The sequence below is a fragment of the Zingiber officinale genome, chromosome 4B (genome assembly GCF_018446385.1).
Source record: "Zingiber officinale cultivar Zhangliang chromosome 4B, Zo_v1.1, whole genome shotgun sequence".
Lineage (NCBI taxonomy): Eukaryota > Viridiplantae > Streptophyta > Magnoliopsida > Zingiberales > Zingiberaceae > Zingiber > Zingiber officinale.
Window position 1 is genome coordinate 38749618 of NC_055993.1, and position 19384 is coordinate 38769001.

Below are 19384 nucleotides of genomic sequence, written 5' to 3' on the forward strand. Positions count from 1 at the left end.
TGCCGACCGATCCAGACAACCAGAGTATCACTGGATCGGTCAACAGACCGATCCAATGTCCTTGTGTTAGTTTTAGAGCCTCCCATCCCTAAACCCTAACGTCTTCCTGGTCCAGAGAATGAGCTACCAAGCCCTCTTTGACCTAGTCCGGAGAACGAGCTGCCGAGCCCTCTCCGACTTTGTCCGGTTCAGAGAACGAGCTACCGAGCCCTCTCTGACCTAGTCCGGAGAACGAGCTACCGAGCCCTCTCCGACTTCGTCCGGTCCAGAGAACGAGCTCCCGAGCCCTCTCTGACCTAGTCTGGAGAACGAGCTACCGAGCCCTCTCCGAATTCCACGTCCGGTCTAGAGAACGAGCTCCCGAGCCCTCTCTGACCTAGTCCGGAGAACGAGCTACCGAGCCCTCTCCGACTTCCACGTCCGGTCCAGAGAACGAGCTCCCGAGCCCTCTCTGACCTAGTCCGGAGAACGAGCTACCGAGCCCTCTCCGACTCCATCCGGTCCAGAGAACGAGCTACCGAGCCCTCTCTGCTTCCATACTTGGACATTTCCCCGTGCCAAGCTCCCTGCTTGGTCTTTTCCCGTGCCAAGCTCTCTGCTTGGACTTTTCCGTGCCAAGTCTCCATACTTGGGCTTTTCCCGTGCCAAGCTCCCTGCTTGGACTTTTCCGTGCCAAGTCTCCATACTTGGACTTTTCCTTGCCAAGTCTCCATACTTGGACTTTTCCCGTGATAAGTCTCCATACTTGGACTTTTCCCGAATCAGATCAACTCAAGTCGGGTCAACCAGGTCAACCTTGACCAAAGGTTGCACCCACACTCCCAAGTTCCTATTCTTGTCAAACATCAAAATACAACTTCTCTATTCTTGTCAAACATCAAAATATACCTTTTCTATTCTCGTCAAACATCAAAATACAACTCGAGTCAGGTCAACTCGAGTCGGGTCAACCAGGTCAACCTTGACCTAAGGTTGCACCAACAAAAGTGTTACTGTTTTCTTTTTCTAATCATTATTGGTACTATTTCCTTAAAAGCATTTGTACTTAAACTTGTAATATTTTACGAATTGCTAGTGGATTGCCCAATGAAAGCACTCGATGAGTGTAGGCCTTGGAGTAGGAGTCAACATAGGCTCCAAACCAAGTAAATTGATTATGTGTTAGCGTTGTTGTGTTTTTCGCTTATTCCGCTGCGTGCTTACTCGATATTTTTTTTCAAATCGTTATTCATCCCCCCCCCCCTCTAGCGAATTCTCGATCCAACAAGTGGTATAAGAGTAGGTACCGCTCTGATTTTGTGCAACCACCAATCAGGCAAAGGGGGGGGTCTTTTTTTTAAAGAAAAATTAGATATCGTTTGTTCTTAAAATATATTCTTAGCCTTTCATTTTTTCCTTCCAAAAATATTTTTGAAAAATTCATTTTCAGTTTTCAACCATCGGTTAATATTAATAAAATATCACATTTACGAAAATTTGAAATAACATTTTTTTATTAATATTTTATTAATATTTTTTTAATTAGTGAAATATTATATTATTTCTCTAACACTGCTAATCTAAGACCAAGTCTTGGAATTTTTTTGTTTGTTTCCTTATGTGCAAGATCAATGTCTCTTCTAAAAGGACAGAACATCCATGAACTACCTCCATATGAGATGTACGAGAGACATGAATTCAATCTGTGGAGGATGCAGATGAAAACCTTTATTCTTATGAACGGCCTCGATGGTGGCATGACACTGAGAAGACTAACACAAAACTCAGAAACAAACCAAAAGGTAATAAAGTTAGTTTCAGATTTATTACCTAACGAAGTTACTTGCAGGATAGGGAAGGTCAAGGATGCCCACGAGTTTTGGACCTACCTGACCAAGCTTCACGAGGAGCCGATAGAGCTAGAGGATCAAGTCGAACTAGAGTTCAGATCTGAGTCCGAATCCCCAAAGTCATCCTCAGAATCAGATCAAACAAGCTATATGGTCTTAGTGGCACAAGAAGAGATGGAAGGATTTGAATCAGAGTTAGAAGAAAAGTTAGAATTTGAATCTGAGACGACGGTGGACAAGGAGGAGAATCCTAACAAGGATTCTAAAGGTAAATTTGAAAATTCAAATTTTAAATATCATTTAATATGTTTCAAATGCAGTGAAAAGGGAATTACAAAAGTAAGTATCCCACCTATAAGACTCGAACCACACAACTAGAGGTAAAGGAGAAGTCGACACCTAAAATTCAAAAAGGGAAGGAGCATATCCAATGCTTCAATTGCAAAAAGATGGGTCACTACAAACTTCAATGCCCAAAAAGAAGACCCAAGGATTCAGGGGGAGCAAAGGTTAGTAAGTTTACTATACATGACAATCTAGTTTTTTCTACACATGGTAGTAAATTAGATAATTATCATTGCCCTAGGTTGGATGTACCTCAACAATTAGATGTGCATGCTCAACCAAATAAATTAACAAATAAAAATCTAAGCAATAATTTAGAATGTAATTCTTTAATCTTTTATTCAAGGTTTAGGAAATTAGAAAAACAAATCAATCTTTTGAAAAATAAAATTCATAAACAAGAACAAATAATTAAATCATTAAATCTAGACATGAATTACAAGTCTAAACCAAATCTAAGATATAATCAAGTATCTTTTAATTATGAAATTAATCAACAGATATAATTCAAACAAATTAATTGATTCAAAATTAAATTAAAACTTAAATTGAATTAAAATTAAAACTTAGTATATTTTCATGCTCTTTTAGAAAACTTAGTATATTTTTCTTTCCTTTCGCATGGATCTCTTGGAGGAACTAAATGGTTTTCACTGCGCATAAGCGTGTTTAGCGCTCTAGTTCCTTACATCCCTATCTTGCTCGACGTCACCATCCAAGGGATCGTGAGCCTTGGAGTAACAATCGCTAGATTATAAACTAGGTAACCGATCATATCTTTGTCTTTTATATTTTTCGCTGCATATCTACTTTTGTTTTGTTTCAAAAGAAAATATAATTTTCAAACGAGCGATATTCACCCCCTCTATTACAGTTCCGGTCATACAAATGAATTTGCAAGACTTATTACTCTCAACCACATAAAATTATTATGTTAATATTAGTTTTTGTTATGTATACAATCTTGATGGAATCAATTAAATCCACACAAAGAACCACACCTTAGATTATTTAAGAGTTTGAATTGTTTTGTGTTGTTCTTCCATGTATTCACCACTCCCTAATGAGTCACACAACATAATCCTAGAGCTATGACATGACACTTTTCTAAAGTAAAAAATAAAAAAAACAAAACTCACTAAGTGATGAAGCAATAATGTTCTTTACAAAAATAATATAAAGATCTCTTAATCTTTAAGTATAAAATGATAACTTTTGTCCAAGCGAATGAAACTGTATGACTGAAATTTACTCAAGTTTTTGATTTACTTTAAGGGTGCGTTTGGTTCAAGTCATCATCTATAACCTTGATTATGTGATTACCAGATTATCATATAACCAAGGTTATGGGGAATTCAACATAACTTATTAGGTGTTTGGTTCAGCTGAGATTATGCAATTACTTAGTTTTATATTTACTAATTTACCCTTTAACTTTTTGAATTAATTTAATTGAATGAAAACCTTTTTTATCTCTTCTCTCCCGTGACTTCTCTTCTTCCCTGTCGTTGTTTCCGAACTCCAATCACGAGAGTGATGCCATGGAAGTTCTAAATGCTGCAGGCCTCACTCCATTAGCCTCGCTCCACAAGGTCGCTTCCTCTTCCTCCTTAGGCTCAAGATAGCCAAAAAAATAATACTTTGCACAAAATCATCAGATGCGAAATTTCCAAGTGAAGCCGCTACAAATCGAATGCTAAAAAGTGAAAAAGAGCACCTTGATGTCCTCGTTCGACACTCCGAATTCCAAATTCGAGATATACAGCTTGGTGCCGGTCTCTATGGAGGAAGCCCTCGCCGTCAGAGCAGGAAAACCGCCTGCTTGTGCCGTCGAGTACATGTCGTGCTGCCACACCGAGTCGGGAGCCTGGGATCGCAGATCAAATCAGATTGGGTGGTCGGGAGGAAGCCCAGATCCAGCAGCCGCAGGAAATCTCCAAAGCGCGTACCTTCCCGGAGGAGTAAGGGGTGGATCGGTTAGCCGTTCGGTTGGGCGCGCGACGGGACGGCCCACTGGCCTCACGGCCCTGCCCGCGTCCGCCGCCGGCAGTCTTCTTGCTTGATTTGATTATGTTGTCGAGGGACATGTCGAGGGTGCCCGACATTTGCGATGCAGATCTGAGAAGAGGAATCGAGCAACGAAGAGAAGGGACGCAGATAGGGTTCTCGCGAAAAGGGGCGGTCAAGGTTTGGGGTGGGTGGGTAATTTTGGAAAAAATAATATGATAATCCCGGAATCGTAGAAAACCTTAGGCTTTCAAGGTTTTCTGATTCCTGGTTGTATTCCCAAATTGCTGACGTGGCGGGAATCACTCATTACCAGGAATCACTCATTACCTAAACCAAATAAAGTTTTTGTTGATAACCTACCAAGGTTATCAGCGATAACCTTGAACCAAACGCGCCCTAAAGGGTAAAACCTCTAGATGGATCTTAGACTTATTCCTCGCTTATACAAGACGATAAGAATTTAAGCACAAAGAATACGAAAGTGCAATTTAGAGGAGGAAATGAGTTATCAAATTAGAGCCCAATGTCTGCATACGAGACATTATGCACACAAAATTAAGTGTAATTATGGCTCAAGTGGTCGATTCTAATTATCTTATTTTGATGTGGTTGACAAAGGAATTAAGTTAGACCTATTTATTGGACTCCGTGATTGTTTTGATGTGATCAACCAAGTTAGGTTATGTCATGTTTATTATTTGATCCCTGTGTCTAAGTGTGCAAGATCTTAGGAGCACAGGAAGTCGAGCGGAAGACGCAGCTATCGAGAAGGACGACACGGGAAGGGAGTCGACGTGCTCGGTGCGTCCGAAGGATGAAAGAACTGCGGAAGAGTACATCGATGGACGAGAAGAATGTGCACGGCGTTCGAGGGATGAGAAGCCGGGACGAAAGACTGCTCGAGGAGAAGGCCGGAAGTTGGGTTTGGGTGAGCCCTATTTTGGTTGGCCGGAATCACCCAAATGCATGAAGCTTCGGAAGTCAAAACAAAGGAGAAAGTAAGCTGGAAATGAAGCTCAAGACACCTTCATCAAGTATTGGAGGCGCCTTCATGTTTGTTTGAGGCGCCTCAGCATTGGTCAAAACGACCGTTGTCAACCGGATAGAGTTCTATCCTTTCACCCGAGCTGAGGTGCCTTGGACCTCAGTTGGAGGCCCCTTCGACCTACGGGATAGACTTTCCATGGGCTATAAAAGGACCCCTGGACCTAGGAATGAGATATCAATCAAGAATCAACTCTGTAATCAATTCCTAACAACCCTTGAGCTCTCTAAGTGTGTAAAAGGCTTCTCTGCCTTCAGAGAAGGAGACTTTTAGTGCGTCATTCAACCGCCTTGGATTAACAACCTTCTTGGTTGTAACCAAGTCAATTGCTGAGTCATATTTCCTTCTTTACTGTTATTTTTTATTTTATCATTGCTTTTATTTTTGAGTTGAAAGCTTTGAGGAGGATAGTTATTATTTTGCAGGCAATTCACCCCTCCACTCTTGTCGACCCCGCTACACCAACAAGTGGTATCAGAGCGCGACGGCCTAAGAAGGACTAACCGCCGACTGAAGCACAAAGATCAAGACGATGGCCGGCGCGAACATTCATCCCTCGAAGTTCAACGGAGACTTCGCTATATGGAAACGCCGAATGGAGGTATTCTTTAAGACTGAATTTAACATACTTTTAATAATGAAATATAGATATGCAACGCCAAAAGACAAAGAAGAATACAACTGGACGAAGAAGGAGCAAGCCGATTTAGTGGCTAACGGAAAAGCGAAATTTCACTTGCTCAGCGTTCTGCCACCCCAGAAGGTATGTCGGATAAGAAGCTATGACTCCGCTAAAGACCTCTGGGATAAATTCCTAGAGCTCCACGAAGGCACCTCAGAAGTGAAGTTAGCAAGGCGGGATATCCTCCGGACTCAACTGACGAATCTCCGGATGAACACCGGCGAGAAGGTAGCGCAACTCTAAGCGATAATCAAGGAGCTAATAACGCAATTGACAAATCTCGGCAAATCGGTAACAAACCGAGACTCTATCCGGTATGCGCTCAATGCCTTCCCTAGAACTCCAGAGTGGACGCCCTTAGTAGATGCTTACTACATCTCTAAGGACTTTGAGGTAACTAGTTTAAAAAGTTTATTTTCTACTTTCGAACTTCACGAGTCTCGACTTGCAGAGCCTAAACAAGTAGAGAAGTCGAACCTCAACATTGCCCTACAAGTCGAAAAGGATGATCCCGACTCCGAAGCATCGATCGACGAAACCGAAGAGGCGCTACTGGTAAGACGTTTCAATAAATTTCTTAAAACTAATAAATTTCGTTCGCAATCAAGGAAGAATCAACGCAAGAAAAGGACGGTTTGATGCTACAACTGCAACGAGGAAGGACACATCAAGGATAACTACCCCAAATTAAAGAAAAAGGATAAGGAAAAGTCTCAAAGACCGACACCCTCTAAACGCAATAGTTTGAAGGCTACATGGGATGAATCTTCATCCTCGAAATATGAAGTCGAAGCCTTCTTGGGAGTTGCACTGATGGCCAACCACCTTTTTGAAGAAACCAGCTCAGAGATGAGCATAGATGAAAGGGGAGGATCATCAGAAGAAGAAAGCTGTGATGAAGGGGGAGTATCACCAAGTAAGGTAAGTAAGGTACGTGTTCTAACCCCTACTCAGTCTTTTCAATTTATCAAAGTGCTTACGAAAGATCTAGCAAAATTAGAAGAAAAAAAATGCTGAATTGAAATTGAAATGAGCAAAAAGCATGTCCCCTAGAAATGTATGATAATTTAAAATTAAAAAATGAAAAATTGAAAATTAAAATTAAAAAATTGAAGAATAATCATGCATGCTTAAATAAATTTCCAAAATCAAAACGTAGAACTTATGGAAAATTAAATTGGTATATTAGAAAACATCAGGGACAACTTAGAAAAGTTCCTAGAAACTATGTACCCCCTAAGTTTTTGGTTAATTTAGCAGGAAGAAACCTTTACTGGATTCCAAAATCTTTACTAGATTAAAATTTTTTTAGAGCTTACCGTGAGAAAATTAAACAATGAGTTTCTTTATGAGGCTTTGTCTAAAGAAGTGGTTGTTGCTCCAATAACCAAGAATGTCTAGTGTCTCGTCACGACCTGGAAACCAAAATATTAAAATAAAATGTTTAATTAACTTTATGGAAAGCATTAAAATTAGAATTAAATAATGCTTTAGAATTTTTTTTTAAAATATTTTTTAAATTTATTTTTTAACAACCTTCTGGATTGTAACCAAGTAAATTGTTGAGTCCTTTTTCCTTCTTTACTGTTATTTTTTGTTTTATCGTTGTTTTTATTTTTGAGTTGAAAACTTTGAGGAGGGTAATTATTATTTTGTAAGTAATTCATCCCTCCCTTCTTCTCGGCTCCGCTACACCAACACTATTTTATGATTCTAATATGTTTGATAAACATCTAGGTGTAAAATTTTGACAGATAACTTCAAGAGTAGCGATGTCTTAATAGATAGATGCTGAATTAGTGGCTAGATTGACAAAAATATAAAAGGTGATGACAAATGGAAAAATCTAAGAGGTCTTGACAGATGAAAAAGACAGAGATTTTTTTTAGATGAAAAATTCATAGAAGTTAAAGTTGACTAAACGATTTGTAATTGAAAAGTTAAATAGGTAAAAATTGATCAGATACTCAAGCTAATTTAGTTGACTAAAAAAGGTATGATTTTCAGTTGCCTAAACAATTGAGTTCGATTAGATAATCAATTCTTCTCACAAGCAAAAAGCGGTATGACTCGAACTGACTAGGCAACCAACTGTTGGAGAGAGATTACTTTCTGTTTGAATTGAATCGGGTCTTAAGTCGACTTAAATTTGTCTTTGCAACTAATTGAGCAGGTTAGAAGAGATTAAATCAACTGATATGGAGGTCTTCACTCGAAAATTAGATTGCTGTTGCAACTAATTGATTTTTAAGGATGATTGATGTGGCAGAAAGTAAATAGATGGTCCAGACTGAAACAATCAATTTAGCATGTCTGGCAAAGGACTGAGAGGGAGGTGAAGACAAGTGGAATTAGTTTCAAACAGTGCACTGCTGTTGCTTCTGCTTCTTCCTCTGTAGCACTTTCAGTATGCTCTGCGAAGTGCAGTAAGCAATGGCCTGCACCGTCACCATCGGGTTCACCCCCAGCGCCGTCGGGAACACGCTCGTGTCCGCCACGTACAGCCTCTCCACCTCCCAAGTCTCCCCTGACTGGCTCACCGCCCCTTTCCGCTCCTCCGCCGACATCCGGCAGCTCCCCATCTGGTGCGCCGACATCACCGGCGTCCTCCCGTCCCTCAGCACCCTTTTCCGAACCTTTCGGGCAAGCCACTCCACTCCTCCTTCGACGACCCTCACCCTCTCTCCTTTCGCGTGCTGCGTCCCCACTTCCTCAGCTCCAGCCGCCGCCAGTACCCTAATCGCCGCCTCCAGCGCCACCTTCAGTTTCCCTTCGTCCTCCTCCTCCATCCCGTAACACACCCACTCTGACCCGTCCACCGTGCCGGAGCCTTTGTCCCTCACCAGCGCGAACAAGTGGACCGTGCGGGAGAACCGGGCCATCCTCTCCCGGAAGTCTGCCGCCGATGCCCACGGCGTCACCGTCGCGAACATCCCCGGGTGCAGCATCGGCGTTTGCAGGAGCGTCCCGTAGCCAGACTCGTGGGATTCGGAGTACATGGTTGTCAGTATTCCTCCCTCGTAGTTTCTCTTCCCATTGTCCGGCCACTTATCCGGCGGGAAATACCCCCACGCCATCACCACCGGGTGGGCGTGGAGATGCCTTCCGATGTGCGCATTTTTCAGCCCGCTCCGCTTCAGCAGACCCGGCGTGTTCAACGCGCCGCAAGCCACCACCGTCACCTCCGACTCCACCACGAATTCTTGAGTGCCGCCGCCGAAGGCGAAGGCGACGGCGACGCCCTTCGCGACGCGTCGCCGCTGGTTGGGTCCTCTGTCTTTTTGGTGCATTAATATCCTCACCGCGCTGCATCCCGGGAGGATCAACCCGTTACCGGAGTCTGCCAGGTCGGCGAGCCACGTCTCCGTGGTGCTCCTCTTCTTGCCGCTCCGGCAGCCGAGGTGACACCACCCGCAGTAGTGGTCGGGCGGTGCGTTCCGCGGCACGTCAGCCGGCTCCATCCCCAGCGCTTCGCACCCTTTCCTCAGCACCATATTGTTGAAACCTTCCTCCTCGACGCCGGTCTGCACTCCCATGCGGTCGCACACGGCGTCAAGCGCGCGGTCGTAGGCCTCTCTGCCGAAGAGTTCAAGGCCGAGTTTATCGCACCACTCGCGCCGCACGTGCTCCGGCGTCCGAATGGAGGCCGACCAGTTGACGGCGGACCCACCGCCGACGGTGGAGCCGGCGAGGAACAGAGTCGTCAAGTCCCAATTGGGGAGGATGCCGCCACACTCGTACATGTGGCTCAGCGCCTCTCCTTCGAGGAGAGACAGGTCGCTCCTCGGGAAATAAGAACCCTTCTCGATGATGATGACCTTGTGGCCGGCCTTGGCGAGGACGCCGGCGACGACGCTCCCACCGCAACCGGAGCCGATCACTACGACGTCGCAGGCAACGGTGAGGAACGAGGAGGTGGTGGCGCGGAATCCAGCACTTCGGATGGTTTGCAAGATTGCGTCCCTCGGCATGTCCATCCGGAGCAGAGCGCCATGGAGCGGCGCGCGTTGACTGTTGTAGATGCTTACGTCAGGGTCCGGTCCACAATAATCCATCGCTTTCCACGCTACATTGGTCTTGTCTTCCTTCAACTGCTTCCTCGCACGCAACTTTCTTCTCAAATTCATTTTTGATCTCCAAACAAATTAATCTTAATCAAACGATAAAATGATCAGGATTCGACCTGAGTGAAGTAAACGAAGGCGATGAGATACTTGAAGGTGCGGAAGAGCATCCTGAAAATGAAAAACGAGCTGAGTGACCACGCAAGAAGGACCTCCTCCCGCTTCCCCCTCTCGACACCGGCGAAGCTGCTGAAGAAGGGGAACTCCGGCGACAAGCTCCGACGTCCGCAAAGCGCGAAGGTGCCGTACCACGTCGACAGGAGCCACAAGGCGAAGCGCAGCAGCCACATCAACGGGTGCCTGATTCCGCCGGACAACAATCCCCCAACCTACGATCGTCAAATCATCAACCAACGTTCGAATTGCGGCGACAACCAATTGATCAATGACAGCTTAATTATATTACGACAGCAGGCGTCCCGGCCATGGAGGCTGAGGTGGCGTAGAACTCGACGAGCCCTTCGTCGTCGACGCGGGGAAGCTGCACGGAGGGGAGCAAGGTGTCGCAAACTGCCTTCAGCGCCTCCATCTCTCGCTGCGTGAGCAGGTTCGGGTGCTGCTTCGCCGCCGGCGCCATCTCCATCCTCACTTCCGACGCCTCGCCGCGGATGGCGAACGTGCGAATATAAAGCCAAGGATCGCGATTCTGAGAGCAAGGAGGAGTTAATGACTGCATGACGGACCCAATTGCGAATCAACAGGAGCAACATCAATGCAGTTCCAGTTTTAGTCAATTGGGCGGGTGCAACCGCCGCGTTGAATGCGTCCTGCTTTCCCGGGTGCGGCAAGCGAATTAACCATCGCCGAGGAGGTGGTCCATGTGAAAGTGGAGGAGGGTTGACGAAGGCGGCGCGGCGCCTCCACCATTCTCACACTCGATGTGGAGAGTTAAACCGAGTCTGACGGACTCGAACACGAAGATTAAGGCTACGTTTATTTGGAAGGATGGTGGGTGACCGCCCATGTGCTAATAGTAAGACATTTAAAGTCCAACATACGTAGGCATTTTCTTAAAGCATCGTTTCCACTGTTGAATAGTAAAAACATTCAAATAATTCTATAGAATCTAATTGTAGACTAGCAACTGCGAAAATAAAATTAATGCAAACTATAAATTCTGACATGTGTCGAGATTCAATGTCATCCATTGATGTTGCTAGCACTACTTATAGTTAGAAAACCAACCTGGGACTTAATCTTCCGTATGAAATAGAAGGATGACTATTGTATCTCCTCTCCAAATGATAAAAAGAGGAATTGTACACAATGATCCTACGGTGATCACAATCCACATATATATATATAACTTTAAAATTTAATTCCCTTATCAGCTCATTATAAATAATGATAAAATGAATTAACGAATTTCTATACATAACATCTACATCCAATAAATCAAACTCATAAAAACATATCATCACATTTATTGAGTTTGTCCATCATGACTGATCCCGTCCGGAAGCTGAGTCGGATGAAGGGGAGCTTTGATATACTGGAAGTTGACGGAAAGTCGTAAAGGCGTCTGATCTACCTGGCACCCTCTCAGAAAAGTTCTTACGGGTGGCTGACGAAGGAAGATGACACTGCGGCTCTGCGCACACTCAGACGAGCCCACGAGTCGTTAGAGACTAGAAACCATGGTAAAGTCCCCGGGTCAGGCCCTCCGATGCTCAAGTCAGGTATTTTTTTCCCTAGAAAACACAGAGAAAGGACGAAAAGTAAAGATTAGTGAGAAATGACGAGTGAGTGTACCTACATAAGACAAAACATCCCTTTTTATACTGCAACGGAAGTTTCTGGGTCTGACGGGTGTTAGATAATGTTGGTTGTCAGGCTTTGTCTGGCGGTGAATGACATGTGACACCTTCTTATAAGCTGGCGATGACATCAAAAGGGGTAATGAGCCCCGACTGTTAGCATATTCACTGACACACTGATTATTCTCTGGCATTCTCTGACAGCCAGTTGCGATTCCCTGACTTGTTTGTCCTATAGTGCATGGACGCTAGGTCTATACTCCGCGGTCTGTATTCCAACCTGTCTCTGTATGCTGTTATCCATGACTTGTACGTTTCGACTTGTATACCAAGTCTGTATCCCGACCTGCATCTGTCTAATGTTATCCATGGTTTGTACATTCCGACCTGCACGCCCAGGTCTGTATCCTGACCTGCTTCTATCCGCTATTCTTTATGGCCTGTACCTTCCGACCTGCGCGTCCAGGTCTGTATCTCGACCTGCTTCTATCCGCTGTTATCCATGGCCTGTATGCTCCGACCTGTACGTCAGGTCTATATCCCGACCTGCATCTGTCTGATATTATCCATGGTTTGTACGTTCCGACCTGCACGCCCAGGTCTGTATCCTGACCTGCTTTTGTCCGCTATTCTCTATGGCCTATACGTTCCGACCTGCGTGTCCAGGTCTGTATCTCGACCTGCTTCTATCCGCTGTTATCCATGGCCTGTATGCTCCGACCTGTACGCCAGGTCTGTATCCCGACCTGCTTCTGTTGTTATCCATGGCTTGTACGTTCCGACCTGTACGTCCAGGTATGTTCTACGCTAAGGGCCTTCTTTCCTTTACCTTTACCTGGCCTGTGAGCTCAGTCCTTAGCTGTACATGGCCTGTGGGCCCGGTCCTTGATTGCTATCAGGGCTGGCTCTTGTCCGACTTATAATCCTATCCTTTGACCGTCCTGTCAGCTGAGACTTTGACCCTGGTCACGCAAGCTTGACTTCTGATCTCCACGTAAGCTGGACTTCTGATCAGCCACGAAGGTTGGACTTCTGACCTACACGTAAGCTTGACTTCTGACCAGTCACGGAGGCTTGACTTCTGACCTCCACGTAAGCTTGACTCCTGACCATCCTGTGGTCTTGACTCCTAACCACATCATCTTACTGACCCTCACGACCATGCACTGTATCAATGACAATATTGCATGTTACGACCTCAACATGTAAGCCCATCATATGGAGAAATAATTTTCAAGAATCTTCTACATAGGATACTTATAATTTCCTATGTAACACAATTAATTTCTTAGTTGAGCTCAATACTAATTTTTTTTAGTTGAATATCTTCTTATAATAATCTGGTCCATTGACTTAATTAATACAAGACTAAAGTGATCTTGTTATTGCACTAATAACAAGCCCAAATAGTAATTATAAGACCATTATCTTTAATGACATGAATTTGATATGAGTATGTAGCATGAGAATTGCATAAAATGTAATATATACATGTCTATTCTCAACCTCTTTATGACTCCAACAAGTTTAAATCATGTTTACAAATACCTTATGTAAAACTATAACAGTAAATCATGATTTATCTTTATGACTCCAATAAGTTCATATCATATTTACAAACATCATATGCTAAACTACAATTATAAATCATGATATCTTTATTTTAGAGTGTTAAAATAAAATACACATGTATTTGTAAACCTTGATATGTACGATAACCAGAATATACATGTGTTCATCAAACTAGAGCAAAAATATCAAATATCGACTCTCAAGTACATCATCTAAAGTAAAAGTCCCATATTCTCCACATACTCATGAAATACCTTGGGTTGCAATCCCTTAGTGAGTAGATCTATTAACATGTAATCTATGCTAATATGCTCTATTGTTATTTGACCACTCTGAACTATTTATTTAACTACTTAAAATTTGATATTGATGTACTTAGACTTTGAAGAGTTGTGGTTGTTCTTTGAATGCAACTCATGACTTTTTATCACAATTGATCTATAATGGTCTATCAATGTCATTGACTATCTATAATTGTGATGAAGTTTTGCAAACATATTCCTTGATTGAATGTCTCATAATTTGCTATGAATCCTGCTTCTATGGTCGAAGTAGCTATAAGTGTTGTTTGATGCTTTTCCTTGATATAACTCCTCCAACCATCATAAAGTTGGCAAAAGGCAATTGGGCTCGCCCCCAGCTCCCCTACCACCCGTCCTAAGACTAACACGGAGGAGGTAAATTACGAGTGGCTACTAGCCATTGAAATAGTGATTGACGCATGAGGAGGCATTTACCTTAGTTATGCCGAGATTTGAACCATCATAATGACATAACATGTAGTGGATCTCCTACTCACTATAAAGAAGGTGTTTTTAAAAGTGGTTTTAAGATCGTTCTTGAAAATTAAGCAACGAAATCTGTTTGAACTAAACCGTTTCTATTATCTTACTTTTTCAGAATGATTTTGTAGCTGCTCTTGTTAAATAGCTTTAGTACCGATTTTAATAAACCGATGCTGTAAAACATTTTTAATGATACAACTATTAGAAGCAATTTTAAAATTGCTGATATTGGAAACTTTTAGCAATGATTCTCTGTCAAATGCTGCTACTAATAGTTTCTATTACTATAACTTCTAAAAAAAATTATGAAACCATTTATACTGAATACTTTGAACATCATTTAGTGTAAAGTACTATTATAAATCACTTCTATTGCTCTATTATTTCAGAATTAGTTTTCAAACTATACCTATTGCACAATTTTAGCCCTGATTTACATAAACCACTACTGTAATCACTCATAATGATACAACTATTAGAACTAATCTTGAAACTATTGATAATGGATACTTTTAATAGCAATTTTGTATCAAACGTTGTTGCTAGCTGCTCTTAATGATATAACTATTAGAAATAATCTTGAAAGTACTAATAATGAATACTTTTAGTAGTGATTCTGTATCAAACGATGCTACTAACCACTTCTATTGCTCTAACTTCTAGAAATAGTTTTCAAACCTTTCATATTGAATTTTTTTACAGTATTTTGTGTAAAGTGCTACTATAAACCACTTCTATTGCTTTAATATTTTAGAATTGATTTTTAAAATATATCTACTGTATAATTTTAGCGCCGATTTGCATAAACCTCTACTGTAAACCACTCTTAATAATACAACTATTAGAAATAATCTTGAAATTACCAATATAGGGTACTTTTAGTAGTAGTTCTGTGTCAAACATTTCTACTAATTGTTTCTATTGTTCTAACTTTTAGGAGTAGTTTTCAAATCAGTACTTATGTCGGTATTTCCTAGGCCTAGATCTTCACCACTAGAGACATGATGCCTTTATGTGCTTTTCATCATATATAGGTCATTCCAAGCGAACTTGCCTCAGACTCTTAGAAAAAATTAACAAGGTGGTGCATTATCATCAACAAACTCGATTTCCTCCTGAAGGGCGCTCGTAGATCTCGTGTCAAGTGTCCTTATCCTTGTGAGCCTTAGGACAGACGGTAATTTTCTGATTTTTAATTCTGAATTACTTGTAGGAATTAAAAGACAAATATGACCTACTCCAACAATATGACTTCCTTTACTCTTACTTTTGATAGCCCATCATTTGTTTATCGAACTTTGTTTGATTTAAGAATTGTTTGTTTAGACAATTTATATATGTGATTAATATTATGCATTCTATCCGTCTTTTTCTTTTTTAAAGAATATTAATTGTCAAATTAGTACAAATTATCACCCAAGTTAATTAGTCTACTCCTGCAATTTCTCCTCATCCCATTGATCGTTAAAGCTAGAAGAAACACAAATATGGAAGGAGGCTTTTTAAATTGTAGTTAACATATCTAAATATTAATAAAGGTCAAAATCAATTTACCCCTTAAAATATTATAGATTTTAACAATCTAAGTTTCTAGATATCCTTAGAAAAATTTATTACGATAAATAATTTAATTGCGAGTTGATTTATAAACTAGTTGTTGATTTTCAAATTAACTTAAGTTTTTAAAATCAAAACTACTGTCATAAATTAGTAGCTACCTTCAGTTGAAAATTATTGTAATGTAATTTTATATTGAAAAATTATTTTGATAAAAAAATTTAATTGTGAAATGTTTTGTATTTTAAATTTTCAAAAAGTTTTAAAAGGATATCAATAATATGACGTTGAATTGCTGATTAAGCTCTAAAATAGTCAATCTATCTATGCATAATCACTCATTGGATAAAACAAGGGTAACAAATCACAAGTAGCTTGCTCCGACTTTGATATTGTTTACCATTCAATTAGAGTTGATCCAATGGTTGACAATTACTATCCCCTCTGTCCCGCTCAATCTCGCTAAAATAGACAATCTCCGCCTTCCCTTTCTTTCCTATTTAAACCACCTGTTCGTTCACCCTTTTATCACTTCCAACTCTCAATCTCCAAACCCTAATCTCACACTATTTCTTCCACAGTCGTGCAATGCCCAAGATGAAGCAGATGACACGAAAGTCTACCAGTAGCAAGGCATTGAGGAAGCAGTTAACAGTAAAGGCCCTGAGGAAGTTGGCCCCCACGATTGCCGGTGTGAAGAAGCCCAACCACTTCTGTTTGGGCACAATGTCACCAAAGGAGATTCGGAAGTACTAGAAGAGCATGGAGTTGCTGATCTAGAAGCTGCCGTTCTAGCGCTTGGTGCATGAGATCGTGCAAGACTTTAAGACTGACGTTTGTTTCTAGAGCGCCGTCACTGCCGTCGCCGCAGTCACCTTCTTGTAGGAGGCTGCGGAGGCCTACTTGGCTGGACTCTTTGAGGACAACAACCTCTGTGCGATCCACACCAAGAGGGTGACCATCATGGATCCGTGGTGAGAGGGCTTTAGATCCAGTGAGTAAAGCAATAAGTTATAGGCTGCTTCGATTCAATTCTTATGCAATGCTTCAATTAACAATCCAATCATGCTAAAGAGAAATGATACAAACAAAAAACATCACAATTCTCTGAATGATAAATAATGCAATAAATTTGTTGCAACTCTTAATTCTAAAATGGCATATGACTGGCTTTCATTTGGTTTATGAATGGTTTAAAATGGATTTATATTAACAACTTGAAGAGCGATCATAAATAGCTCCAAATTTACAGTTTCATCAATAGTTTCAAAGTGCTTCTAAAACCATTACTTTCAAGAAGGGTTGGGAATTGCTCCAATATGCTTGGCATCAGGAATGGTTCAAAACTATTCTATACCCAACAACTTCAAGAGTGGTTCACAATTGCTCTTAAATTCCTAGCTTCACAAGTGATTTGAAACCACTTGAATATCCATGGTCTGTAGGAGCAGCTGAAAACTATTTTTACACCAAATGGGTTCTAGAGCGGTTTGAATCACTCCTAAATTTCTAGCTTTAACAATGTTTTGAAAAACTCCTATACCCATGCTATTTAGGAGCGGTTTAAAATTATTCTTACACCTAAAAGGTTTCAGAGTGGTTTGAACCGATCCTAAATTTATAGCTACAAAAGAGGTTTGAAACCATTGTTATATACATAATGTGTAAGATTGATTTCAAACCGTACCTACAAAGAATAATAGGAGTAGTTTTCCAACTTTTATCAATGGTTATGAAAACCACTTCTATAGGATATAGGGATGGCATGCAACAAGAGGAGTGATTTTGTAATCGATGGTACAAGTGTATAAGTGGTTGAAAACCATTCTTGAAAGTAAAAAAAATCACTCCTCTATGAGCAATTTTTTGTTGTGACCATCTAGAATCCAACAAAGTCAGAGTCTAAATATCTAATTACCTCTAAGTGATTAAGCCTCTAATATGTGAGCATAATTTTTTTTTATTCTTTACAAATATCACATAACCCTCTTTAAGACTTTCTAGTGATCTAAACCTGTAAGATATGGCAAATCATAATAACATTATTGGACTTTTCAGGAATTTTAAAAATATTTTGGGATTTAAATGGAGTCCGTATGACTCATTTTGAGGGATGAATCGGTGGGGCTAATTGGAGGCCTGTTTGGAATACCTAAATTAAGTGGGAATTGATTAGGATTGAACTTAGGTTTTAATTTGGTTAACCTAGGTTAATGCTACAGTAACTTAGCTTTAAAAATGTTGAAACCCCTTCTTTCCCTCGATTCTTTCCTTCTCCTCTGTTCATTGCATCCCGAGCCTCACCAGCGATCGGCGATCTTTCTCTTCCCCTCTCGGCGTCGCCGACACAGAGTGCACCGAAGCTTCGAGGAGGAAAGCTACTGATTCTTCTCCTCTCTCCTTCTCTCTTGATTTCTCTCTCATGGATAGTCCAACACACCCGACATCGACGGAGGGCGACTTCTTTTCGACGATCTTGTTCTCTCTGCGTTGCTTGAGGATCGTCGATGGATTCATGAAGGTACTATCATTGTCCGAACCTTTTTCCAGTGGAGCGATCGCCTTCTCTATCAGTTCTTGCATGCGTCCGAGGAGATCCGATCTAGGGCTCAATGAGGGGCCTTGATCCGCGTCGTCTCTAGCCGATTGACCTTCTCATTCATCCTCTTCAATCTATTGCAGGAGAGTGATCGGTTGCTCCACATCTGCTTGACTAGATCAAGCGACGATATCTGGAAGCGACCGATCTAGGAAGGCATCGGATCAAAGTATTGGTGGATTTCCCTTGTTGCCGATCTCTACTACTCCATTTCTTGAAGCTGTGGAGGTCTCAGAGTAGACGTGAGGGTCTGTTGAGGTAAGTTTGTACTATTGATTAGGGTTTCAGCAATTCTTTTACTGTATAATTAGTTTTCTGGATTGATTCTTGGAAGGTTGTGGTATAGTTGTTCTTTGTAGCTTCCGGACAGTGGGTGTAGGGCTGTGAGGTATTGGATTGGCTACCCTAACTCAAGGTGAGTGTATTCCAGTGATGTACTTCTGATTTTCTCATTAGTATGTTACTAAATTAGGTTTTCTAATAGGATTTTTAGGGTTGCATTGTTCTAGGTAACCATGGTTGATTCATCTATTTTTAGTGTGTGTGTGTGTGTATATATATATATATATATATATATATATATGCATATATACATACATAAATTGTATATGTAACACAGGATCTTAATCGAAGATGAGCCACGTGATGTGAGTGGTTCTGTTGATACAAGATATATCGAAGCGGGTACTTCCTGCTTTGTCTCTTTAGTACATTGATCTTAGTGCATGAGCTATATATTCAGATAGTTATTGTGTTTATCTTGACTCCACTCATATTTTTCTTGTGCTTGATGCTTATCCACTCGATCTTTGAGCTACTTGTTTCTATATCTATATAGTCTCTCGTTGCTATCTATAATATTTAGCAGATACTAGATACCATGTTTACTCGTTTTGACTACTTTATTCATGTATCTTATTAAGCATGCGGGGCTTCATGTAGTATACCTGATTTATGTTTATATATATATGATGACTATTGTATTTTACGCATCATGTCATTTCATGCATGCCGGCGACCATGTTGTTGGCGCTACTCAAAATTCCATCCTATTTCCCCTGTACAAAAATTTGTACAAG

At 41.3% G+C, this 19384-nt stretch overlaps 2 protein-coding genes across 2 annotated transcripts; both read right to left on the reverse strand.

The window, feature by feature from the left end:
- Positions 1-3870: 3870 nt before the first annotated feature.
- LOC121978214 (THO complex subunit 4B-like) lies at positions 3871-4279 on the reverse strand. The gene is made up of 2 exons (XM_042530591.1): positions 4124-4279; positions 3871-4041 (listed from the first exon to the last, which is right to left on the reverse strand). The coding sequence occupies exons 1-2, from the start codon at positions 4277-4279 to the stop codon at positions 3871-3873; spliced, it is 327 nt and encodes a 108-aa protein (XP_042386525.1).
- Positions 4280-8130: 3851 nt separating this feature from the next.
- On the reverse strand, positions 8131-10628 carry LOC121977504 (long-chain-alcohol oxidase FAO4A-like). The gene is made up of 3 exons (XM_042530042.1): positions 10442-10628; positions 10095-10364; positions 8131-10002 (listed from the first exon to the last, which is right to left on the reverse strand). The coding sequence occupies exons 1-3, from the start codon at positions 10616-10618 to the stop codon at positions 8269-8271; spliced, it is 2181 nt and encodes a 726-aa protein (XP_042385976.1). The 5' UTR covers positions 10619-10628; the 3' UTR covers positions 8131-8268.
- Positions 10629-19384: the final 8756 nt, after the last annotated feature.